The sequence below is a fragment of the Cetorhinus maximus genome, chromosome 5 (genome assembly GCF_964194155.1).
Source record: "Cetorhinus maximus chromosome 5, sCetMax3.hap1.1, whole genome shotgun sequence".
Lineage (NCBI taxonomy): Eukaryota > Metazoa > Chordata > Chondrichthyes > Lamniformes > Cetorhinidae > Cetorhinus > Cetorhinus maximus.
Window position 1 is genome coordinate 26,515,801 of NC_135883.1, and position 27,775 is coordinate 26,543,575.

General features: G+C 39.6%; 1 protein-coding gene across 1 annotated transcript in view; it reads left to right on the forward strand.

Moving 5' to 3' along the window:
• Positions 1 to 27,775, forward strand: part of rock2a (rho-associated, coiled-coil containing protein kinase 2a) — a 233,604-nt gene that overhangs the window by 126,416 nt on the left and 79,413 nt on the right. The window contains exons 8-12 of the mRNA XM_078541605.1: positions 315 to 406; positions 7,920 to 8,079; positions 12,779 to 12,842; positions 16,889 to 16,977; positions 19,191 to 19,239. Coding sequence (XP_078397731.1) covers positions 315 to 406; positions 7,920 to 8,079; positions 12,779 to 12,842; positions 16,889 to 16,977; positions 19,191 to 19,239 — 454 coding nt within the window. The remainder of the gene's footprint in view (positions 1 to 314; positions 407 to 7,919; positions 8,080 to 12,778; positions 12,843 to 16,888; positions 16,978 to 19,190; positions 19,240 to 27,775) is intronic.

Here is a 27,775-nt window from a genome sequence, read left to right on the forward strand (position 1 = left end):
AGTATCTTAGTAGCAGCTGAAGGTAATCTAAGATATTGTGATAGTTTGGCACCTTCTGAAGTTCTGGTAGCTGTTTTGTTGGCTGTGTTCTGAGCCCCCCTCCCCCAATAAAGTTTTCAGTGTTTAAATGGGTCTGCTCCACACGTGGCAGAATGCAGCATTACAGCCATGTTGATACTTAACCAAAAAGCAGAAGCAGTTAGCACGGACCAAAAAATGATGAAAAGAATTCAACAGTGAGGATTTTTTAATTGAGTGGCAAGAACAACTTAATTTGTATATACCTCATTACTCCAATTTATTTCAATGTTCAGGGAAGTGCGGCTGGGGAGAAATGGAGTGGAAGAAATCAAATGTCACCCTTTCTTCAAAAACGATCAGTGGACATGGGACAGCATTCGTGATGGTGAGTACCTTATAGATACTGTTTATTTATGATGTGGCTTATGTTGAGAATATATATTTTATGCTTAAATTGCAAAAATACAACTGAGTAATATAGTCAAATCTGGCTTGCATAAATAACTACTTTCCCTTTTGAAAACCTTCAATGAAAATTGAATGTGTTTATCGGCAAGGTATTCATGAACTAAAGCAGCAATTTGTTTAACATTTACCTCAATGCAGTGATTTTCAAAAATTTTTCTACGCTGGAGATCCTTGTAAATATGGAGATGCTCACAGCCTCTTTTAATTTCTGAATGGCAGCATCTAGTAGCCAAAGGAATGCAGTAATGTTGCAGAGCATACTTTTATTTTTATACACTAACAGAAATAACACGCTATTAAAACAACAGATACAGAAATATATAGAAATCTGATTAGACAAACAGGTTTATGTGGACACTTGAGAGTACCTCCAAAATCTCCTAGGTTTATGCATCATGTTTTGAAGGCCCATACTTTAATTTTATTATGCCACAATTCTGATTAAAAGTTACATTTTTACATTGTGCATCACAATCATAAATTTTTTTATTGTAACTTGCGTGTTCTAAAATAATTCTGTCAACTGAACAAGAAGCAGATGTTTGAGAGGAACTGTTTTGCTCTTTGGGTGTATTAGACTTGATTATATGATGTTGGTTTTCAAAAATTATTGTCATTTGTTATTTTCAGCTTTTGAATATTATGTTGTTTGAAAGTGTTTTCCTCATCAACAAATATTTGTTGTTTTAACATTACCAAACTTGTCAGAAACCTGATCACAATTAACTGTTAAAGCAATCAGTGGTTGTAAGGTTACAGCACAAATGTAGAAACACTAATAAAAGATAGATCCATATATTGGACAGCATGAGAATGCTTACTATTCTAAAACAATGTTCTAAGCAAAAAAAAGCTTGAAATCAACTCCATGCTGCAGGTTCCTTTTTAGATTTTGCTTAAATAGTAAATTAAAATGCTAATACTTCAGTATAATGGAGCTGGAGGAAAAGTAGGATAAAAACAGAAATTGCAGGAAACACTCAGCAGGTCTGGCAGCGTCTGTGGAGAGAGAGAGAAACAGCGTTAACATTTCAGGTCTGTGACCTGATGAAAGACCACAGAACTGAAAGGTTAACTTGCTTTTTCTCTCCCTCTCCCTCTCTCTCTCTCTCTCTGTGCAGATGCTGCCAGATCTGCTCAGTGCTTCCAGCATTTTTGCTTACACTTCAGATTTTCAGCATTTGCATTTTTTTTTGTATTTTTGGAGGAAAAGTGGACTTTTTTTGTATGAAAAAAATAAACTTATTGTATGAAGCTTTGGCCAAATCTGTATTCACATTGCATTAGCTAAGAACTTTATTGATCTTTTAAAGGGCTTAACATTCCAAGAATGTCACTGATTGTGCTATGAAGTTCAGCGCTGGCCTCCTGAATTGTGAGGGGCGGCAAGTAAATTAAACCAGGTGGAGAAATAAGTTAAAGATTTTTTTATGTAGCTCTGTTTGTCAGCATTAACTTTCTACCTTGTTCAGCCTAAAGTGGTATGCGTTACAAAGATTATTGCAAAAGGGTCAAATGCATTGAATCAAGCACTTTACATTTTCTTCCAGATTCAGGTTCATGCTGATTTTAAAAAAAATCTGTGGGCGTAGTGATTCAATCTGTGCAAAATTTGAACAGAATTACCACTTGGTGGTCACCTTTAATGCAATAATTGTGGGTTTTTTATATAATTCCACATGCACATTCATGCTTGTTAGGACTAGATATTCGGGAACTGCAGTTTTTGGAAAATAAATTGGCTGATATTTAGGTAGGGAAATGAGGAAGATTTTATTTTTTCCCATTGTCAGTTTATGCAGAGGACTTATGATATAGTTTGGGTGTACCCTTGAAGTAGGTTCTGTTTGTTGCAGTGGTGACACAAATCTGAGTGCAACAGTTTACAATGGAAAATGAAGAATGGATTTCTGACTGAAAGTTTGCTGCTGCAAATAGCCATGTTTAGTTGAAGAGGGACTTGGTTCCACGTTGCAAGCAGTTTGTTTTACTTTGAGCCTTGTTTGCACTGAAAATGATGCAGTGGTTCAAACATATCATAATTGATGGATAACATTTGAAACTATCATTTACTTAATGAAAAAGGGAGGTCTAGTGGGATGTACTATTTTAGAATCATAGAAATTGCACTATGAAAGGAGGCTGTTCACTGAATTTGTGCTCCTTCAAAGTGCATTTGTTATTATAGTTGGTGTATGAAAAATTGTAGCCAATTTTAAGAGAGAAAATTATTTCACTGGCATAAGTATCCTTTAATTATCTACAAAGGGTGATTGCCCCACAAATCCTGGAGCAGGTCCACAGTAAGCAGTGAGGGTTCCAACTTCAAATCCACTTGAAACTGTTCTAGAGGTGTAGGACTTTGGGAAATCACATTACAAGCTGAGGGTGTAGATGATTGCCAGCCCATATGGTGGTTTCAAGCAACGAGGACCTCCTAGACTGCTTGATAGTCGCAGCTTCCATTATTTCCCATGAAGTCTCACCAGGATGATCCCTATGGTGATATTTTTGGAGTGACTATACATGGAGGGGAACACGATCTGAAGTTTGAAAAATTTTAAATGCGCTTGCTGCAGATGCTTTCTTTTATGTTGAACACTTTCAACAGAAACCACTCAACATATTAGATGCTTCTTCCCAATAAAAATGAAGTGATAATTCATTTGTTACTAAAGCCTGAAGACTTTAGCATTATGTGAAGCAATGAAGGGGAAAGAAGTAACTTGTTAAATTCCAATCTGCAAAGAAACACCAAATTTTAGGATACTGTACTTAAACTAAATTTTCAGACATTCAGTGTGCACTGGAAATGGATTCTGAGACCAGAGGTGAATGCTGAACCATTAAATGGGGATTTAAGGGAAAGCTCAGGAAAATTTTATTTGTTAGCCTTTTATGAAATTGAGGATAATACACTATTTCAAATGTCTTTTCTTGTGTTAGTATTCCGTTGGCTGTCCCTGATGCCATCTGACCTCAAGCAAATTTTTCATGGTCCAAAAGTATTGTCAGTTCAGTGTCTGAATGGAGCTGGAATGTCATTGACTATCTAAGAATAAGTTTTGGATTTGGCTATGTCCATCTTAATGTGTAGGACAAATGTAAGAACACTAAATGTAAAATAGCTTAAAGCAGCTGTGTTCAGATTAAATTTTGCATTATTTTCCAGGTAGTAAAAAAGGATCCGCAATTTTTTATGACCTTTCCCTGAGCAATTCCTTTACTAATAATAAGTAAAAAGTCTCAAACTGTCTATTTCTATCAGTTTTTTTTGGTCACCCATTCCTCCTCCAGACAGACTTGTTGGCAGTGGAGATGTAGTAAAAGAAATGGAGATGGTAAAGTTGATGCTTTTGCTCTGTTGTGTTCATTGTATTAAATATAATAAATCAATAAATTCTGTAACTTAACATTTTCAAATATGGTAAGAGCTTCTGACTTGTTTTGATTGTGACTTGTGCTTATGATTATTTCATGGACCTGTCATATCTCACTCATTACATCTGAAGACTACTTTAAATGGATGTGAAACCTCATTGTTTAATTATATAAGTTTCCTTCATATACACTTGGCTATTGTTGATGGCTCTCAGTACTCTCAGTCAAGATGTACTCCTGTTACCATTGGTCGGGCTGCTTTCCAAATAATGTTTTCCGAATGAATGGGTGAATTTTGAAAGCTCTTAAAAGAATTGTGCACTTCAGTGAATGTTGAATGCTCATGCCTGAGTGTTTGACTCTAGTCCATATCAGATATTTCAGCTCTGAATTGGACACATTACTGTAGCTAAAGGAGATTGCGATTCACTAAACTGGCAAATTAAGGTTAAAGTTGTTTGATCAAGCACCTCTTTTGGCTATACATGACAGATCAGTTTCACAAAATTTAGAACTCATCCTGGACAACATAAGAATGGGAATAGGCCATTTCACCCCTCAAGCCTGTTCAACTATTCAATGAGATCGTGGTTGATACACGACCTAACTCCACACGCCTGCCTTTGCCCCGTATGCCACAATATCTTCGCTTAACAAAAATGCCTCAGCCTCTCATTGAAAATTCACAATTAATGAAGCATCAAGTTGTTGTTTGCAGAGGAGTGTTCCAAACTTCTAATCCCTTTGCATATAGAAGTGTTGTCTACTTTCAGTCCTGAAAGGTCTGGCTCATTGTTGGCTATCGTTCCTTGTCCTAGATTCCCCAGCCAGTAGAAATAGGTTTTCCCTATCTGTTGCCCTTAGTATCTTGAAAACTTTGATTAAATCATGCTATAATCTTCCAAATTCCAGGGAATGCAATCCTACTTTATGTAATCCTTCCTTGGAGTCCAGGTATCAGTCTGGTAAATCTACCCTGCACTTCCTCCAAGGTTTGGTGCCCAGAACTGCTCATAGTGTTCCAGCTGTGGTCTAGCCAGACCTTTGTATAGCTGCAGCATAACTTCTACCACCGTGTCCTCTAAATATTAACTTTTTTGATTATTTTCTTTATCAGTTCATGACATTTTAATGATCTATGTACTGGACTTCCAAGATTCTTTGAACCTCCACTGTTTCTAGCTTTTCACCGTTTACTAAGTACTCTGATCTATCCTTTTTAAGGTTCAAAGTAGTTGACCTCATATTTTCCTACATTGAAATCCATTTGTCACAGTTCTGCCCAATTGCTTACTCTCTTAATGCCGCTTCATAATTTTATGCTTCCATCTGCACTGCTTACAATGCCACCTAGTTCTGTATCATTGTCAAACTTGAACATGTGGCTCTCTATCCCATTGTGTAAGTTGTTGATAAATATCATGAGCAGTTGAGACACCAACACAGATCCTTGTTGAACACTGCTAGCCACATCCTGCAAGTCAGAAACTTACTCTGTCTCCTGTCACTCAGCCTATTTCCTAACCAGATCAATAACTTGCCTTCAATTTCATAAACTTCAGCTTTAGCTAACAGTCTATTATGAGGGACTTTTTCAGATACTTTCTGAAGTCCATGTAAACAACATCATTCCCCTGTTCACTATTTTAGTCACCTCTTCAAATAATTCAGTCACCTATCCTTTACAAATCCATGGTGGCTCCCTCTGATCAGCTGAAAATTTTCAAGGTGTTTAGTCACATGATCGTTAATAATAGACTCTAATAATTCCACAACAACAGATATTGATTTCCCTCTTTCTCCTTTCTTAAATAGTGGAGTGACACACACTTCCAATTTGGAAGAATGGCTTCTGAATTGCGAGAACTCACAACATGTCTGAAATTTCCTTGTTTTCTTTGACAATATCAGTGTTATCAGCTTTCAAGGAGCCCACATTGCTCCTGACCCTCTTTCTCTAACATGATTTTAAACATTTTTGGTTTGGTTTTGACATCGCTTTCAAGTTTTATTTCAAATTTCTTTTTGTAGCTCTTACTATCTGCTTTGCCACCCATTGCTGTTCTTTGTATATTTCCTATTTGCCAAGGCCTTTTATTTTTTGCATTTTTGTATGCTTTGTCTTTTAATTTTGATTTTGTCCCTTATCTCAGCAGTCATCTATGGTTGCTGCTTTTGTTAAGTAGATTCTTTAAGGGTAAAAACTGGTTCTGTATCACAATTTACTGTGGGCAGTCTCTCTCATTCCATTGGTGTCAGCTGTACCTAAATCTACAATCTTTGCTGTTTCATGTTTCTTCCTTTCAAAAATCACTTTGAACTCGATTGTTATGATTGCGATTACATAAATGTAACTTAGGCTGTTAATTAAATCTGGCTCGCTACTCATAAATCTAATATGGCATGCCCCCACATTGGTTCTAGGACATATTGTCGCAGACAATTATTCTGAATACACTCAAGAAATTCACTATCTTTCTGATACGAGTTTATCTGCTTATCACAATCTACATGAAAGTTAAAGTTCCCCATTAAAACCATTCTGCCTTTGGTTCCATCCTTGACTAATCTCTGCAATTATGCAATCTACTACTTCACAGCTGCTACCAGAGGGCATATGTGCAACTCCCACTGGAGTCTTAAATCCTTTCCTGTTTCATAAATACCGCACTGCCTGCTTACCCCTCGTTATATCCTCTTGTTATTTAAGCGATATCATCCTTAATCACTAAGACTAGTCATCCCCTCTACCATTTTCTCCATTTTTTCATAGACATTTTAGCCTGTTATATTTCGTTCCCAGTCCTGTTGCAACTTTGTCTCAGTAATGTCATAAACTTCCAAGTTAAATTCATTCAATTTGTTCTTTATACTCTGGGTGTTTGTGTAAAGAATGCTTATTGGGATTGTCTAACCTGTCTTTTTGTTCTAATGGTTTACTCGCGCATTTATTTCTGTCTCCTGATTTACTAACTTTGACTTTTAGTTTTCCCTTCACTTAGGATGCCTACAGCAGAATTTCTGACAAAGTGTGCATCTGTTTTTATAGATTAATCTCCTTGGTTACTTCAAAAGACTTCCCACACATATTCCAAATTTAGTTAGCTTTTGATTTCTTGCCTCATCTATGATCTTGCAATGTTCTTCAACTCTAATTCCGCTTTGGTCCCTGTCTTCTCAGCTACTCTTCTGAGTAGAAATGTGTCACTTTTGCTTACCTGTGATTTTTGACATGTAGATGTGATGTGATCAGGAACAAATTCGGTGACTTTGAAATGTATTGTTATGCCTGATTTATATCAATTGGGAAAAATGAACTACAATACAAATTAAGCATTTGCAATTCTGAAGTGGTGATTATTAAATTTGCAAACATTAGATTTTTTGCTAAATTTCAAATTTGACAGAGGAGGGAGATGGTGGCATTGTGGTAATGTCACAGGACTAGCAATCCAGAGGCCCAGGCTAATGGTCTGGGGACATGAGTTCAAATCCCACCACGGTAGCTGGTGGAATTTGAATTCAGTTAATAAATTTGGAATATAAAGCTAATCTCAGTAATGGTGACCATGAAACTATCGCCGACTGTTGTAAAAATCCATCTGGTTCACTAATGGGAGGGAAATCTGCCATCCTTAGCTGGTCTGACCTACATGTGACTTCAGACCCACAGCAATATGGTTGACTTTTAACTGCCCACTGAAATGGCCTAGCAAGCCACTCAGTTCAAAGGCAATTGGGAATGGGCAACAAATGCTGGCCTTACCAAAGGAACCAGAAGTAAAACTTGAAGTTTCCAGCATTTATATTTTTTAATGATCAGAGTGCTATGACAATTAGCATATTCCATGGTTGCAGTAAAACAGGGTAATAATGTCCTATTAAATGTAAATGTTTTAGATCTAACAGATTTCAGGCATTGCTCTAAAATACCAACCTTTTAATTTATATGAATGGCCTCTAGCTTATGAGCAATATAACACTGATTTAATGTGAAAAAGAAACGATAGCTGATACTTCTTATTTTTCTCCAATTATGTAACACACAGCTGCTGCCCCTGTTGTGCCTGAATTAAGCAGTGACATAGATACAAGTAACTTTGATGATATTGAAGATGATAAAGGAGAAGTGGAAACATTTCCAACCCCAAAAGCCTTTGCTGGGAACCAGTTACCTTTTGTAGGATTCACTTATTTCAGAGACAGCCAGTAAGTATTTTTTTTTGGCATTGCACCTTAAACGAAATGGAGATTTTATTTGATTGTGTGGGACGGATTAGCTGTTTAGTTATTTTTTTATTGCATTGCTTTTTTTGTCTTCACTGAGTTAAATTTACATTTAGAATTTCCTTGGTAAAATTCTTGTTGAGAATTTAAAATTCCATTGGTAGTTTGTGTTCCTGTAGCATCTCCTTCATTGCATAATTGCAATTGCTTTTATAAAAATACTTGCATAAGAAGTGCAACAGTCTTTATTTAAAGTAATTGGAAATAAGCTGAATTTCTTGGCACATGGTATACTCATTGCAAATCTTGAAAAGGTTGCATCATTTTGCGGTGTGCTGTTGGGATGCAGGGTGAGTGTGGTTGTAGGCGCCTGTTGCCAGCAGCACTCTAAATCAAAAAGTTAGTTTATTGATGAATGCAGACTTTCCTTCAAGCAAGTTTTCTCTCTCTCACCTCCAATTTCTGGGAACAAAATTGGATAACTACTGAAAACAGGCACAGTTACGGCGATGCACAGTTAACCCATGTTGCTCAGTGTCATGCAGGTAGCATGTCAACTTCATGCTAACCTGCTTAATTGAATGGTTGCTGCATGCAGTCAGCGCTAACTGAACTGTACTTGGCTGCATGCAACAGCAGGGTACTCAGAATCTTTTCTTCCCAGCATTAGTTAAAGCTAGCCTGCCTTGCTTAAAAAAAAAAGCCAGCGCCTCATAATGGGAAGGTGCGTTGTGGTGGGAGTGGGCTGGTAATTTTGAAAGAAATGAATCTGATCTGGGAAACAGTTAAGAATGGCACAGTGTAGGAGAGTGTGTGCTCCAAGGTTTTCAGACACTGCAGTGGAAGCTTTGATGGAAAGTAGAAGAGATGAATTGTATCTGCAGGGGGTCCTCCAAACATGTGCTTAGAAGCCTGTGGGAGCAGATAGCTGCGGAGGTCAATGCCAGGAGTTGAGCCCTAAGGACCTGGATGCAAGATGGCCAGTGACCTCACATATGGCCAAGATCAGTGAATGCATCTTCAACTGCCGTGCCCTACCAACTGCACCATTAGCCTCAGCTGTTGCTCAATCAACCCACCCCCATCACTCACCTACCAACAATCTCTGTCAATGAGGGCTCATATCTAATGTTCATATGCTTCACCCCACCCATATACACACTCTTGCAGGACAAGGTGGTGCACAACTGTTGGCAGCAGCAGTTAACTGGAGAGAGGAAAATGTGTCAGTAACTGCCGTGCAATCTATCTGGTTGGTGTGACTGTTTTGGTTGACTAGCTGGCAGGGTGTGAGATGTGGCTATGGATATGAGGCTTGCAAAGATATTGTAGGACTCCTCCAAAGCAGTCCATGCAGCAAGTTAGTTGTTTCAGCATGTCAGTCACATATTGTAGGCAATATGCTTTCATTGTGTACATGGGTTGCACATGGAGTCATCAGCCATGTGTCAATGGTATAGACCTTGCCATACAATAGCCATCTTTTTGGTTTATCTTGATAGCTGAAACATAGCAGGCACTGTCACAGAATGAAGGCATGTAACTGTTCTAAGAGTACTGGGTATTGACCTGCATGATTTACTGCCTATGGCGACACGCCAGCTGAATGTTGAGGGAGTGGGATATCTTTTGGTTCCGGTATAGGACAGAATTGATGTGCAGTGCCCACAAAGTGACGTGTGTGCAGTCAATGCAACCCTGCAGCTTGGGGAAGCCGGCAAGCAATTATTAGGTGCTTGTTTCACCTGCTCCTGGAAAGAGAGGATGAAATTTAGTTTTGTCTCATTTGAATAGAGTCTCAGTGACCTCCTTCACAGTGGACAGAAAACTGCAAGATGCTTCACTTATCTGCTGCCTGGAAGGAGCCAAGTGCACTATAGGTTCACCAATGTGGTCAACACCTTAGCCACTGGCCATGCAGCCCTTGCCGTTTGCTGAGTTTGCAGCAGGTGATGGGATTTCAGCCAGGGCGTCCTTACTGAAGCACAACTTCCTTGCTGTAGTTCAAATAGGAGAATAGGTCCTTGAATGTTTGACTTCCTGGGTGCCCTTTTCCACCTCTACCCCCAACCCTTCTAGAAGCTTGCTGTGCTCCACCCTGTGTAACCTTGGTTCATTCTCCAAGTTGTACTGTATTCCAAGGGGGAGACTTATTAGGGCACCCATGCCTGGGAGCAACTGGTTTGTGTCGAAGCCTAGAAGTGGACAAAAGGTTTTTCAGCACTTGCCACACTGCTCACTGTAAATGCTTTCAACATTAAGTAACAATAGGAAGCACTTAACTCTTGAAGAGCCAGAATAATAGCCTGAAGAAATCAACCAGCGACTAACCTGTAATCAGACTTAACCTCTTTAAATAGCAGTTGGTGGAGGGATCCTTCCTGCTGTGCAAGGCTGAGAGTGTATTAGCTGAAGTGTTGAACTCAAAGCTGGCATCAAATCAGCATTGTATCAATATGGCATCAGGTGGAATTTGCCACCCAAGTGCTTGAGCAAGCTGCGGGCAATTCCTTCGAGGCCCCCATTGTTCAAAAAATGGAGCTCACTCCCTTGAGTCCCTCTTCCCTGCTCTTTACTCATAGGCCTGCATGTTTTTCCTTTTGATGTGATATATCCAATTCTCCTTTTTAAAAAAAAATGCAAATGAATCTGCTTCCCCCCTCATTACAATAACAGTTACGAGAATTCTCCAACCGTTCATGTTTGTGTTTAGAATGAATGTCAGAATCTATTTTGTCTGCAGTGACGATACGTTACCATCAGATGCAATTGCATAGCAATTTACATTGAATAATTTCCTCCACACTAATCCCCCCACCCCTACCCGCTGACTATGTCAGATGGATTTTAGTGCATTTATCACTGCCCCAGTTCAGCCCTCCTCACTCAAACTAAATTGATTCTGCAAAAGACGAAGCTGAAGCATTTGCAAACATCTTCAACCAGAAGTGCCAAGTTGATGATCCATCTCCATCTCCAACTGAGGTCCCCAACATCACAAATGCCAGTTTTCAGCGAAGCTGTTCCCCTTCGTTTGATGTTTAGAAACAGCTGAGGGCACTGGATACAATAAAGGCTATGGCTCTGAAAGAATCCTGGCAGCATTGCAGAAGCCTTGTGCTCCAGAACTAGCTGTCCCAGCACAGCTACTACACTGGCATATGCTAGATAAAGTGGAAAACTGCCCTGGTCTGTCTTGTCCACAAAGCCAAGACACATCCAACCCAGTCAATTATAACCCCATCAGCAAAACAAGGGCTTTGGCAGTGCTATCAAGTGGCACTTGCTCAGCAAAATAACCTGTTCACCAATGCTCAGTTTGGGTTCTGACAAGACTGCTTGGCTCCAGACTTCATTACGGCCTTGGTCCAAACATAGACAACAGAGCTTCATTCCAGTGGTGAGGTGACAGAGATTGCCTTGGGCACCAAGGTGACATTTAATCGAGCATGGTATCAAGAAGCCCTAGTAAAATTGAAGTCGGTGGGAATCGGGGAAAAATTTTCACTGGCTGGAGTCATACCTAACACAGAGGAAAGGTGGTTGGTTTTGTTGGAGGCCACCAGGATGTTGTCTCAGTCCCTGGACATTGCTGCAGGAGTTACTCAGGGAAATGTCTTTGGGCAGCCATCTTCTGCTACCTCATCAAGGACTAATGACCAATCATCACTGACCTCCAGCATAAGGTCATATGTGGGAATGTTCGTTGATGATTGCAATATTCAATTCCATTCAGAACTCCTTGGGCAGGGGCAGTCTGTGCTCACGTGCTGCAAGGCCTGGACAATGTTCAGGCTTGGATTGATAAGTGACGAGCAACATGTGTGGCATACTGTGCCTGGCAATGACCATCTCCAACAAAAGAGAGTTTAACTACCTCCCATTGACATTCAATGGCATTATCAAAGCTAAATTCCCTAACCCCAATATCCTCAGATTGCTATTGACTAGAAATTTAACTGGACCAGTCACACAAATACCATGGCTACAAGAGCAGTTCAAAGGTTAGGCATTCTGCAGAGTGACTCCCAAGAGCCTGTAAACTGCTGTCAAGTCATAAATCAGAAGTGTGATGGAATATTATCCACTTGCTTGGATGAGTGCAGCTTCAATAACATGAGGAGGTGTCAGCTGTGGCTCAGTTCATAGCACCCTCGCCTTTGAATCAGAGGGTTGTGGGTTCATGTCCCACTCCCGGAAACCAAGAACTGTGATTGTACTCGAAAGAGTTGCAATCTGTGACTGTCGATAACTCGAAAGAGTTTCAATAACATGAGAAAGAGAACTAGGGAAGCAGGTAAATGGGAACACCACCACCTCCCGATTCCCTTCCAATCCTTCTCAATTCTGACTTGGAAAATTATCGCAGTTCCTGGGTTAAAGTCCTGGAACCCCTTCCCTATCAGTACCATCACCACACGGACTGTAGCTGTTCAAAAAGCTGGCTCACCACTACCTTCTCGAAAGCAATTGAGGAAGGACAATAAATGTTGGCCTTGCTAGCAATGCCCACATTCTTCAAATGAATAATTTTTAAAAAACCTTCCCTATGATTCAGCTCATTACTTAATAAAGTCACTGAGCCGCGGGAGATCAAGAAAGCTTTAATTAAAAACAAGTGCATTGGAATGACTGCAGAAATTGTCAAATGTTGAATAGAAGAGTTGTGTTTTTCCCACAGATTGCTAAGTGACTCGCCTGCATCGTATAAAGAGAATGAGCCCAATTTACCCAGTAAAATTGAGGTGGGTGCAAATGTGGTTTATAATGAACATGTACAACAATGCTAGATGATTTTTATTCAAGTGTTGATATAATTTAACAGACTTTCTATTTAAATCTAGTTTATCTGACACAACTTAAGTTGTATTTAGTAATTAGCTCTTTTATGAAATATTCTTAAATTATGTTTAGAACCTTTGCCTGGCAGCAATTAGCAATAATGCTGCAAAGTATTTTAATACCTATTGATAGCATTGAAATCATTTTATAAATGGTAGAGGGAATCATTTCCTACAGGACCCCTTGTAAGAACCAGTGAATGTGAATTTTTTTTCAGGGTGTGCGAGAGTGCCTGTCTTTTTCTGTTAGATTATTGATTGTATAAACATTAATGCCTACCTCCTTAGGCAGGACCTACCATATCATGCATTTACTGACCCAGTCTACAACGAATATATAATTTTAATTCAACTTTCCATATTATTTGCTAGTAACTCTTCCAAGCCAGTTGCTCTGCTGATGTCATCAACACTTGCTACTTTCCTGTGGAAAGGGAGAGGATGCTGGAGAAATTTTAAAATCGGCAGGAATAGGAAAAGGAAACTGTGAAAATTGATACCATTTTTTTCTTGACTTTTTTTGAAAGCATAATGCGACAGGATTAATGAATGACCCCAGAGTAAAGGCACTCTTAGGTAGCAGCGACCACAATATTATTGAATTTTACATCCAGTTTGAAAGGGAGAAGAGTGGGTCTAAGACTAGTATTTTAAACTTAAATAGGGACAACTATGTGAGCATGAAAGTTGAGCTAGTTGAAGTGAACTGGGGTACTAATCTAGAGGATAGATCAATAGAGAAGCAGTGACAGACATTTAAAGGGATATTCAGAATACCCAGAATAAGTATATTCCTACTGTAAAGAAAAATTCTAAGGGGAGGACTCACCATCCGTGGTTAACTAAAGAAGTTAAAGAAAGCATTAAACTTAAGGAAAAAATAACTGCGCAAAGATGAGTGACAGGTCAGATGATTGGTCAGAATATAAAGAGCGGCAGAGAATGACTAAAAGGTGATTCAGGAGAAAGAGGAAGCTAGCCAGAAATGTGAAAACGGATAGCAAGAGTTTCTACAGGCATTTAAAAAGGCAAAGAGTAAGCAAAGTTAGTGTTGGTTCTCTAGAGAGTGAAAATGGGGAGTTAATAGATAATAAGGAAATGGCAGATGAAATGGAAAAGTATTTTGCTTCTGTCTTTACTATAGAAGATACAAAAAACATTCCAGTAATAGCTGTAAATCAGGAGATGAAAGGGAGAGAGGAACTTGGTGAAATTACAGTCATTAGGGAAGCGGTACTGAGCAAACTGATAGAGCTGCAGGCTGACAGGTCTCCGGGTCCTGATGGACTTAAGGTCTTAAAAGAGGTGACTAATGAGATAGTAGATGTGTTGGTGTTAATTTTTCAAAATTCGCTAGATTCTGGAAAGGCTCCATCAGACTGGAAAGTAGCAAATATAGCCTCCCTATTCAAGAACGGACGGAGGCAGAAAACAGGAAACTATAGGCCAATTAGCTTGAAGTCTGCCATGGGGAAGATGTTAAAATCAATCACTAAGGAGGTTATAGCTGAACACTTAGAAAACCTCACGGTAATCTGGAAGAGTCAACATGGTTTTGTGAAAGGGAAATCGTGTTTAACCAGTTTATTGGAGTTCTTTGAAGGAGTAACACGTACTGTGGACAAGTGGGAGCCTGTAGATGTGCTGTACTTAGATTTCCAGAAGGCATTTGATAAGGTGTCACATCAAAGGTTATTGCTGAAAATAAAAGCTCATGGTGTAGGGTGTAACATATTAGCATGGATAAAAGATTGGTTGGCTGGCCAGAGAGTATGCACAAATGGGTCTTTTTCTGATTGGCAGCATGTGACGAGTGGAAGCTGTGCTGGGCCTCAACTTTTTACAATTTATATCAATAACTTAGTTGGGGGAAGTGGAGGCATGGTAGCCGACTTTGCAGATGATGCAAAGATGGTAGGAAAGTAGGGTGTGAAGAGGACATAAGGAGGTTGCAGACGGACAGATATAGATAGGTTGAATGAGTGGGCAAAAATCTGCCAGATGGAGTATAATGTGGGGAAAATATGAAGTTGTTCACTTTGATAGGAAGAATAAAAAAAAGCACAGTATTACTTAAATGGAGAACAGCTTCAGAATTCTGAGGTGCAGAGGGATCTAGGTTTCTCGTGCAGCAGTCATAAAAGGTTAATATACAGGTACAACAAGTAATTAAAACTGCTTTTATATGAACATAAAAGTAAGGATGTTATGTTTCAGTTATACAAGGCATTGGTAAGACCACATCTCGAGTACTGTGTGCAGTTTTGGCCTCCTTATTTAAGGAAGGATGTAAAGCTTCAGAGGAGGTTTTCCAGATTGATACCTGGAATGAGCGGGTTGTCGTATGTGGAAAGGTTTGATAAACTGGGCTTGTTTCTGGAGTTTAGAAGAGTGAGGGGTGACTTGATTGTATATAAGATCCTGTATGATCTTGATAAGGTGGATGTGGAAAGGATGTTTCCTCTTGTGGTTTAATCCAGAACTAGGGGGCACTGTTTTAAAATTAGGGGTTGCCCTTCTAGGACAGAGATGAGAATTTTTTTTCTGAGGGTTGTGCAGCTTTGAAACACTTTGCCCCAGGAGGCGGTGTCAATGAATATTTTTTAAAGCAGAGGTGGATAGATTCTTGTTAGGCAAGGGAATCAAAGGTTATGAGGGGTGGATGGGAACGTGGAATTCGAAACGCCAACAGATCAGCCATGACCTTATTGAATGGCAGAGCAGGCTCGAGGGACCGAATGGCCTACTTCTGCCCCTATTTCGTAGGTATATATGTTTGTAAGTGTTTACTCGTGGATTTATAGCTCCATGAGCATTAGATAATCTTCAATATTCTTTTGAGAGTCTTGAGCATTGAGTATTGTTAGGTATCAGACAGCAAGAGAAGAGGAGTTAGGGGTGGGCGTGCGATGCTTGTGGATCACTGTGCAGCCCTATCCTTTCACCTGATGCTCACATTGACACTTCAAGTGAGGATCGCTGGGTAGTGGTTTGAGGAGGAACCATAGCACACTTCTTCCAATCTTGAAGCAGTGAGACCAATTGTCATGTCTCTACAACCCTAACAAAGACCAGGATTGAACCTGGAACCTGCTTTGTTAATCTTAGGTGTTCACCAGATAACAGCCTGTTTAGGGAGGTCAACTAAATTGAATCTTTTAAAAAGCATATGTACAAATGTTATTTATAAAGTAGAGATTTAAAGCAATATGTGCCATCCAAATAAATTACACCTATTTAAACTGACTTTGGTTACATAGAAAATAACTTTTTTGAGTTGATTGTGCTGTGTTTAAAGTTAATTTGCCCCAAATGAACATTGTAATTCTGTTTTGATAGATGATAAGTTAAGTAACTTGATTTAACTAAAAAAGCTTATGTTAGGATGAAAAATTACAAGTGTTTGAGTTATGTAAGTCAATTTTCCATAAACCGTTGATCTCTGTTAGATACCTTATTTCTATCACACACAAAGCAATTTTAAATTCAACTAAACTAAGAGAAAACATTTTACTCTTCGTCATTCATATAGCCTGCTTATTCAATATTGGGGGAAAACCCTACAGAATTACTTTGTGTAGTGTATGCTGCAGGTAACTTATTTATAATTGATATAGATGATGGCTTAAAGTGCTGCCATTAAAAATTGCAATTGCAATGTGTGGATAACGTGATTTTTTGGAGATTCAACAGAAGAAATGTGGAATTAAGCAATAATCTGTAAATAGAACAGCCATCTTTAATCTTTGGTACAGAATAAGGAAAATACTGGAGCATTTAAATCATTTGTACTCAGTGTGTCCTTTTTTCCAATACATATAGGATAGTTTAGAGGCAGGTTATCTCTATCTCTTGTAAAACTTCTCTGAAAATAATTGTATGTAAGCTCATTGGAATGTTGTGTATATATGTGCATATTATTACTAGTAGTACTTTTATTTTCATTTTAGTCCACAAAACTACAAAAGAAGTTACATCAGCTTGAAGAACAATTGAACAATGAAATGCAAGCCAAAGATGAAATGGAACAAAAATATAGGTATGTGGCAACAAGGGCAGTGCTCCCATCACAATTAGGACTTGTATTTGAATCTAACCTACAGTGAAGGATTGAAAGTCATCTCTGCTTTTTGCCTGTTAAAATTAATTTTTAATCATAATTATCAGTGTTTGCCTTAAGGATGATTAGCATGGAAGCTAGTATATTTCGCACTGGTGCAGTAAGTGTTGCTCTTCTGAGGCTGTCGCTAACATTCTCATTGGATCATTGGTTAGATTTGGAGATTGTCTCTCCAATGCTGTTGTAACTTGAACATGTTTGCCATCAATACCTGATTCACCAAATAAATTATTTCATGCGCCAATGCTATATCATCTTGATAAATACGGCTTACACGCAAAAATCAGAAACTAATTACAATTTCATTTTGGAAGACATTATTTTTGGATGGGTTAATTGCATATTGAAGAAATCCTGTCACTTTTAAGAAAATTGCTTATGATATAATGCAAAAGCAAAATACTGTAGATGCTAGAAATATGAAACAAAAACAGAACATGCTGCATATGCTCAGCAATCCAGGCAGCACCTGTGGAGAGAAACAGAGTTAACGTTTCAGGTCAGTGACCTTTATTCAGATAAAGTTCTGATGAAAGTTATCGACCTGAAACGTTAAATTTCTTTCCCTCCACGGATGCTGCCTGACCTGCTGGGTATTTCTAGTATACAGGGTAGGAATTTTTTTAAAATTACAAATGTGAAATAATCTTCCTGTAGTCCATGAACCCATGGCTGTGAATAAGAAGTGTTTTCACTCATAAAGCCTCTTGTCTTGTCTTCACCATATCCCAAAATGTTTTGCTGCTAACCAATTACAGAATTATATAGTTATTGTTTATATAGGTAAATGTCGCAGCCATTTTGCACACAGCAAATGTGATGACCATCCAATTTATTATTTTTTTTGGCAATGATGAAGAGAGCATCGCTGACCCAAATATTGGGAGAATTCATTGCTCCTCTTCAAATAATGTCATGGGATCTTTTACACCAAACTGAACAAGCATAGGGGTCTTTGTCTTATCGAAGTATGCTGCCTTTGACAATATGGCCCCTCCTCAGTATTACATTGAAGTAACCAGGCTAGTTTCAGTGCTGAAGTTCGAGATTGACCTATGTCCTTTTTACTCAGGTGGGATTGTTCTTAATGGAACCAAACTGTGCCTTAAATGGAGTCTAATACTGTAACAGGTTATGAAATCAAAAATGATAATGGCATAAAATTGGTGAAATACAAATATGTTTGATTGTAACTAAGCTAAGTCCAAATCACAGTTGTTTTAAGTTTGGTCTTGGTTCCATTTTTTTTTGGAGAAAGAACTAAGCCTTGTTTTACCTTTTAATCTCCCCTCTCTGCCTGTTTCATTGTTTTTATCGTAAAATTCCCCCTGCCTGCGTAACTATTTTGAAAATTTCCCAACCAAGGACATGGCGCTCAAATTTTGAAGGAAATTTCAAAATAAGAAATGGCTGCTTTAACACACTGTCACCAAGTGCGCTTGATGATACTTAGTGTCCTAGACTTCTGCTAATGTTCTTGTGTGAAGGTTCATAACAGCAATGTTGGTGAGAAGAGGGAAGTGATCTGAGGGGGGAAAAAAGACAAACACTCTCTGAGGGTGCACTTACACTGAATTTTATGTTACCGCAAAGGCACTTGACATCAGAGTGACAATCCATTTATAAAGTTGTCATATGCTATTTTGGCTTGGTGCCACATGACACGTAATTAGTATAGATTTAAATCTGGTTGATGAAGTGCTGAAAGGACCCTTTTGAACTTGGGCACTAGCTGAACCTAACAAACTTAAGTTTAATGACAGCAGGGATTTTACCCTTCCTATTGTCTAAATATTCAAATTCCTAATTATTGGAAGACAGCTCCACTACATATACTTCCTTGGATGCAAGCATGTACAGAGCTCCCTTTTAAACAACATAATTGAAGTTTCAGCCAGGCAAAGCAAACATTGTATTAGTTACGATCTGAACTGCAGCTGCTAGTGTAGCTGAAGTGTAAATGCACTCTTGGGTGCATTGATATTATACATACGTTTGAAAATTTAAAGGCCTATTGTTTCTAAGCAAAACATCCTGGTGAAGGTAACGAGAAAAATGGAGTTGACATTTTCTGTTCAACATTAAGCGTTCTGTGTCAGGACTTGATATTTACCTGTGCTTTTGATTTGTAGAACAACAAGCAGTCGCCTGGAAAAAATATCCAAAGATTTGGAAGATGAGGTACAGTGTATTTTTTTGTATTCTGGTCCAGGCGCATTTTAATTTCAGTCTCTTAATTTAGATGAAATCGATTCAGTTATAGAAAGTGTTGGAAAATTTTTAAATTGAACATTCTCTCTTCTCGCCACTTCCATTTCTGATATCTTGTTTGGCAGGGAGGGCAGAGTAAAACACAAATATAGTAATCAAATATAGTAACTTCCAAAGGAAGCAGATGATGTGAAGGTTACACTAGAAGAGGGAAGTAAGTTATGGACAAGGCAGGAATAGATAGAGAAGATATACTAAAAAGATTTGCATTACTAAAAAGTTAGTATGACACCTGATTCAGATGGAATTCACCCTAGATTACTAAAAGAAGCAAAGATAGAATTAGCATACACATTGCTCGCAATCTTTCATTCCTCATTGGATAGAGGAGTCGTGCCAGAAGACTGAAGGATTGCTAATGTTACAACACTATTCAAGAAGGTGGAGAGGGATAAACTGGGAAGCTATAATCCCAGCATCCCCTATCAAGAATAGTTATTATTAACTATACCATTATTAGCGCCAAAATTACAAAATTAACTTTCATTTGGAAAGTCATGGGTTAATAAAGGAGAGCCAGCACAGATTTGTTTAAGGCTGACTAACTTGATTGAATCTTGAGTTGAGGTAACAAGGAAGGTTGATCAAAGTACTGCAGTAGGTATTGTACATATGGACTTTTGGAAGGCATTCAATAAAGTTCCACACAGGAGGCTTATTACGAAGATGGAAATGCATGGAGTTAAGGGGAAAGTCGTAGTAAGGATATAAAATTGGCTTAGTGATAATGAAACAAAGGGTGGTGGTGATGGATGGATGTTTTTCAGACTGGGAGGTAGTTTGCAGTGGTGGTTCCCATAGCTCAGTTTTGGGCCCACTTTTCTTTTCAATTTTTATAAACAATTTCAACCCGGAGGCTAAGGGGCAATGGTTAGACTCCCCCTTGTTGTGGATGGTCATTGCCTGGCACTTGTATGGTGTGAATGTTACTTGCCGCTTGTCAGCCCAAGCCTGGGTTTTGTCCAAATGTGGCAAGACATGGATTGCTTCAGTATCTGAGGAGTCGCAAATAGTGCTGAACATTGTGCAATCATCAGCGAACATTCCCACCTCTGACCTAATGATGGAAGCAAGGTCATTGATGAAGCAGCTGGAGATGTTTGGGCCTAGGACACTACCCGGAGGAACTCCTGCAGTGATGTCCTGGGACCAAGATGATTGACCTCCAACAGCCACAACAACTCCTTTGTACTAGGTATGGCTCCAACTAGCGGAGAGTTTTCCCCCTGATTCCTGTTGACCACAATTTTGTTAGGGCTCCTTGATGCCACACTCTGTCAAATGCTGCCTTGATGTCAAGGGCAGTCACTCTCACCTCACCACGGGAGTTCGGCTCTTTTGATCATTTTGGACCAAGGCTGTAATGAGGTCAGGAGCTGAGTGGTGCTGGTGGAACCCAAATGGAACGTCGGTGAGCAGGTTATTGCTAAGCAAGTGCCACTTGATAGCACTATTGATGACCCCTTCCATCACCTTACTGATGACTGAGAGTAGACTGATGGGGTGGTAATTGGCTGGTTGGATTTATCATACTTTTTGTGTACAGGACATACCTGAGCAATTTTCCGCATTGCCGGGTAGATGCCAGGGTTGTAGTTATACTGGAACAGCTTGGCTAGGGGCGTGGCAAGTTCTGGAGCACAAGTTTTAAAAGACATAGGAGCAGAAGTAGGCCATTCAGCCCATCGTACCGGCTCCGCCATTCAATGAGATCATGGCTGATCTGATAATTGTCAACTCCACTTTCCTGCCTTTTCCCCATAACCCTTGATTCCCTTACTGATTAAAAATCTGTCTACCTCAGCCTTGAGTATACTTAACGACCCAACTTCTACAGTATAATAATACCCTCTGCGGTAAAGAATTCCACAGATTAACTACCCTCAGAAGAAATTCCTCCTCATCTCTGCTTTAAATGGGCGACCTCTTACTCTGAGATTATGCCCTCTGTTCCTAGACTCTCCCACAAGCGGAAACAACCTCTCAGCATCTACCCTGTCAAGCCCCCTAAGAATCTTATATGTTTCAATAAGGTTGCCTCTCATTCTTCTAAACTCCAATGAGTACAGGCCCAACCAACCCAACCTCTCCTCTTAAGAAAATCCCTCCATACCCGGGATCAACCTAATGAAAACAGAATTACCTGGAAAAACTCAGCAGAGTTAAATCTTGATCTTAAACTCCCCCTCCCCCCATCCCCACCCCGTTTATTTCCCCCCCCCCCCCCGCCTTTTTTTTCAATAATTTATATAGATTCTTCTTTCCCCACCTATTTCCATTATTTTTAAATCTAAAACTAAAACCTTGTTAGCCTTTCCACCCCACCCCCACTAGAGCTCTGCTGAGTTTTTCCAGGTAATTCTGTTTTTGTTTTGGATTTCCAGCATCCGCAGTAGCTTTTAGCTTTTTGTTTTTATCAACCTAATGAACCTGCTGTGGACTGCCTCCAATGCCAGTACATCTTTCCTTGGATAAGGGGACCAAAATTGTTCACAGTATTCTAGGTGTGGCCTAACTAGTGCCTTGTATAGTTTTAGCAAGGCTTCCCTATTTTTATACTCCATTCCCTTTGAAATAAAGGCCAACATTCCATTTGCCTTCCCTATTACCTGTTGAGCTTGTATGTTAGCTTTTTGAGATTCGTGCACAAGGACTTCCAAATGCCTCTGTGCTGCAGTCTTCTGCAGTTTTTCTCCATTTAAATAATGTTCAGCTCCTCTATTCTTCCTGCCAAAGTGCATAGCCTCACATTTTCCTACATTATATTCCATCTGCTACTTTTCTGCCCACTCACTTAAGCTGTCTATATCCCTCTGTAGACTCCTTGTGTCATCCTCACCACTTGCCTTCCCAGTTATTTTTGTCTCATCCTCTAATTTGGCGATAGTACATTCACTTCCCTCAGCTAAGTCATTAATATATATTGCAAATAATTGAGTCCCCAGCACTGATCCCTGTGGCACTCCACTAGTTACAGGTTGCCAGCCTGAAAATGCCACCATTATCCCAACTCTCTGTCTTCTATTGATTAGACAATCCTCTATCCATGCTAATATACTACCCCCAACACCATGGGCTCTTATCTTGTCTTAAGTAGCCTTATGTGCAGTACCTTATTGAACGCCTTTTGGAAATCCATATATGTTACATCTACTGGTTCCCCTTTATCTACCTAGGTACCTAGTTACCTCAAAGAATTCTAATAAAGTTGTCAGGCATGATTTTCCCTTCATGAAGCCATGCTTACTCTGCTTGATTAGATTATGTAGTTTTAAATGCTCTGCTAATACATCCTTTATAATAGACTCTAACATTTTCCCAATGACAGATGTTAAGCTAACTGGCCTATCACTACCTGCTTTTTGTCTCCCTTTTTTGAGTAAGGGTGTTACATTGGCAGTTTTCCAAACCTCTGGGACTTCTCCAGAATCTAAGGATTCTTGGAAGATTATAACCAGTGCATCCACTGTCTCTGGAGCTACTTCCTTTAATATACAAGGATGCAACCCATCAGGCCCAGGGGACTTATCGGCCTTTAGCCCCATTAGTTTCTCTATTACATTTTCTCTAGTGATAGCTATTGTATTTATTTCCTCCCCCTCTTTTGCCCCTGGATCATGAAAGGGAAAGTCAACCTGGATTCATGAAAGGGAAATCCTTTTTGATAAATTTATTGGGGATTTTTAGGAACTAATTATGGAGTAGACAAAGGGGAGCCAGTAGATTTGGTATACTTGGATTTCCAGAAGGAATTTGACAAGGTGCCACACAAAAGACTAAAACACAAGCTAAGGGCTTGTGGAGTTGACGGTAATATATTAGCATGGTTGGAGGATTGGTTAACAATCAGGAAACAGAGATAAACGGGCTGTATTCAGGTTGGCAGGCTGTAACTAGCGGAATGCTGCAAGGACCAGCACTGGGGCTTCAGTTATTTGCAATCTATATTAATGACTTAAACGTGGAAACTGAGAGTAATTTATCTAAGTTTGCTGACAGTATAAATCTAAGGAATGTAAGCTGTGAGGAGGACATAAAGAAGCTGCAATGAGATATAGACAGGTTAAGTGAGCAGGCAACAAGGTGGCAGATGGTGTATAATGTAAGGACGTGTGAGTTTATTCATTTTGGTCATAATAGAAAAGTGGAATACTTTTTAAAAGGCACGAAACTTATAAACGTTGATGTTCAGAGCGATTTGGTTGTTCTTGTACGTGGAACACAGGAAGTTAGCATGCAGGTACAGCAAGCAATTAGGATGACAAATCCCCTGTGTTGCAAGGGGATTGGAGTAAAGAAGAATAAAGAAGTTTTGCTGCAGTTGCTGTGACCACTCCTGGAGTACTATATGCAATTTTGGTCTCCATATCATAAGAAAGAATATACTTGGAGGTGGCACATTGGAGGTTCACTAGATAAGATGTGAGGGCTGTCCTATGATGACAGGCTGGGTAAGTTGGGCCTATACTATCTGGAGTTTAGAAGAATGAGTGATGATCTCATTGAAACATACAATTTTCTTAAGGGGCTTGGCAGGGTACACATCGAAGAAGTTGATTCCCCTCAATGGGGAATCTAGAGCAAGGGAGAACAGCTTCAGGTTAAGGGATGGATCATTTGGAACAGGTGATGAGAAACTTCTTCACTTGGAGGGTTGTGAATCTTTGGCATTCTCTAACCTGGGGTTGTGGATGCTCCGTACATGAATATATTCAAGACTGAGATTGTTAGCTTTTTGATCTCTCAGGGAATCAAGGAATATGGGTACCGGGCAGGGAAGTGGAATTGAGATAGAAGAACAGCCATGATCCAATTGAATAGTTGGACAGGCTCAAGGGACTGAATGGCCTACTCCTGTATCTTATGTTCTTAAATGAGTTGGACAAATTCATGAGGACGAGGAACTTGCAGAGCTGTGTACAAAAGTGGGGATGTGGGACTAAGCACACCTGAACTTTCAAAGAACCAGCTAAGTAGCATCTTTCTGTGCTGTATGTTTCTATGAATTCTAATTATATTGTTTTTGGGGTTCATGAAATGATTGCAAGAAATAAAAATTGAAACAGTTTAATTTAATCCAGGATTTGTGAAGCTGCTCCAACACCCATCAAATCTGATCTCCAAACTGGCATTGCCTAATTGACATTAGGCAATACCTGACAAAGGTTTAAGTCTAATTAAAGGAAACCTCAATAAACATAAAATCGCTAGAGCTACTACATTTAGGGGAATATTAAATAGCAACAGGTTTGAACTTGGTCACAAAAATTCATTATAATAAATAATTCAGTTTACAACATAGCTGTCAAGGAAAACAAGAGAAGCATAAGGTTTGCATTTGATTGGTTCTTGGTAGAAGGGAGAAAAAAACCCTTTTACTTATAGAATATGTCCAAGTTTAGCATTTCTGAAGTATAAAATGTTGGAAGTCTTGCACACTTATGATCAAGTGTTGAAGCTCTAATCTGCAATACCAGTGCATGGCGGGGCTTAAGTTTACAAATGTAATTCTCTGCATCAGTTTTTGTAAAGGTTCTGGAAATACTGCTCCACTGAGTGATAGACCATGAACATTTCTGTAATTTCCCATGCAGTAAGCCTTGTTTTTAATTATGCCATTGTTGGTAATCTCAAGTAGAGGCCATGCACTGCACAACAGGAAAAAAGGGAATAAATAAGCAATTTGTGTTTTTGCAAACCAAGCAGTTCAGCCTGAACTGGTGACTGGAGATGGTGATGGAGTTGGTGGCAAGTGAATGGAGTTTGGGCTAGGGCTTAAACAAAAAATGGCCTGGAATTTATGTCAACAATAGACCAAGGCGTCACCACTGATCTTGAAGAAAGCTTCGCTGAGAGTTCTGGTGATTTCTGTGTCGAAAACTTTCCCTCCTCTTGCTGTGCAGTGGATTGTTGCATTCTTTAATCCAAACAGCCAGTCACATTAAAGAATTCTCACAACCAGTCAGGAACTGAAAAGCTGTAAAATCAAATTATTTTTAACACATTTGATGCAGAGCAAAATAAAGATTGGTGCATACACATGGGATGAAGGTAGAAGCTGAATTTTTTAAAAATTCATTCATGGGATGCAGGCATCCCTACATTTATTGCCCATCCGAGAGTCAACCACATTGCTGTGGGTCTGGAGTCACATGTAGGCCAGACCAGGTAAGGACGGCAGATTTCCTTCCCTATAGGACATTAGTGAACTAGATGGATTTCTACAACAATCAACAATGGTTTCATGGTCATCATCAGACTTCAAATTCCATATTTTTATTGGATTCAAATTTCACCATCTGCCATGGTCTCTGGAATACTAGTCCAGTGATAATACCACTATGCCACCGCCTCCTTTTAAAAAAGAAGTTTTTTTTAAAAAGTTCAAAACCCATTAATTAATCTTAATGTTGACATTTAGCAGCACTCCACAAATAATAATAGTATACTTTTTCAGGGTCAGATTGGTTTTTCAAAAATTATTACCCAGATTGCCATTTTAAAATCCAGTTACACTTGATTGATGTAACTTTTTATGGAGTTTCCAATAGCAATGCAAGAACGGGTGAGAGAAAGCTCTCACCACTTTAACTGATTTCAGTGATTGCTGGCTTCTCGTTTGCGGGGAGATGTCGGAAGGTAGGAGGGGGTAGTCCACAATGCAGCCTTATGGCAGAGCTATGATTGACAGACTACAACTTCATGATTTTTTGCGTTAAATTTTATTAAGTCTTGGAACACTGACAGTTCGGTGTCAAAACCCCCTGCAAAATCCAAGCCAAAACATTGATCTTCTCAGTTTTTAGTTGAAGGGAGTTCTGGCACATCTAAGAGTGAATGTCATGGAAAGTTGAACATGTGAAAGCTGACTCCATGTATGCAAGTGAAATCACCCAGGAGTAATACATAGGTGAGAAAGGAGAGACCAAGATCTTTAGGGAACTCTGGAGTTGATGGAAGCAAAATACTGCGAATGTTGGAAATCTGAAATAAAAACAAAGTGCTGAAAATGCTCAGGTTTGGCAGCACCTGCAGAGAGCAAAACGGAGTTGACGCTTTGAATATGACTTCTTCAGAACTGTTCCGAGCGAAGCAGCGATTTACTTGTACTTTTAGCAATTTAGCATACGATGGGTGGGATTTTCCGGCCCCGCCTGCTGCTGGGATCGTCCGGTCCCGCCGAAAGTCAGTGGACTTTAGGCTGGGCTGCCGAATCTTCCCACAGCGGGTCCCTCCACGACGGGGCCTGAAAATCCTGGCCGATATTTATTGCTCATGATGTGGTCTCCTCCCCATTGGGGAGCTCAAACACAGACTGGGTGATTACTTTGTGGAGCACCTCTGTTCAGTTCGCAGGCATGACCTGTGCTTCCTGTCAGTTGTCATTTCAGTTTTCCATCTTGCTCCCAGTCAGACCTTACTGTCCTTGGCCTGCTACAGTTTCCCAGTGAAACTTGTGCAAGCTTGGGACAGCATCTTATCTTTCAACTCGGCACACTCCAGTTTCCTGGACTCGATCTTGAGTTCAACAATTTAGATAATAATCTCTGCCTCTGTTTTGTAAGGGCCTTGAAAGGGAAAGCAGGTTTGGTAATATGACAATAGTTGACCAGGATGAATAGGTGAGTGATGGGATTTTTGAAGGAGTGTGGGGAATGAAGTTCACCTCATGTGGAGAGGAATACCAAGGCTGAGAACCTGCCACCGTTTGGTGGAATTTTGACTTTTTATTTAGAGTTCCACCCTTTGAAATGTTTTAATGACTTCCACCTTCTGCATCATCATTATCAATAAGGGCGGCCTGCTCCTGTCTGCAAGTGCTGCCTGTCTGTCATTCCCCTCTCAGCAACAGCCCAATATGTTTTGCTATTTTGAAGCTGCTATTGAGTGGCTGGAACTAAGCTAAAGGTATGGAAGAGGGAAATTTCTCCCCACCACCAATGACACATTGCAGCTCTGATCCAGTAGCTCCTGGATGGATTGTTTGAAAAATAACAGAAACAGCTCGAGCTGCTTCTGCCTTTGGTCAAAGCAAAACTTGAGAAACAGTGGGGGAGAGGGAGATATACTGATAATGATGTTTCTGACCCCGATGCCTAATCCATGTTTCTTTTAAACCTTTTTTGTTTTCTTTATCATTGCAGGGTTTTTGAGTGTCTGTCGATATTTCAAAATATCGCGGCTTGGGCCCACTCTTAACTTTGAGCCTCATGCTCTGTGACAGATGTTCCGACTGACCAATAGGAGAATGGTACTCTGGTGATGTTTCACTCATTTGAACCAATGGTTGTGAGGGAATAGTGGGCTGTTGATTGGGGTTGGGTTTTTGGAGTCACCACTTTGTAAACTGGAACCAGTCACTCCCAGCCCTCCAGGAATGGCAAAAGGCAAAAAAGGATACCTCTTGCATTACATAGTTGATCGTGGACCACTTGTATTTTAAGCT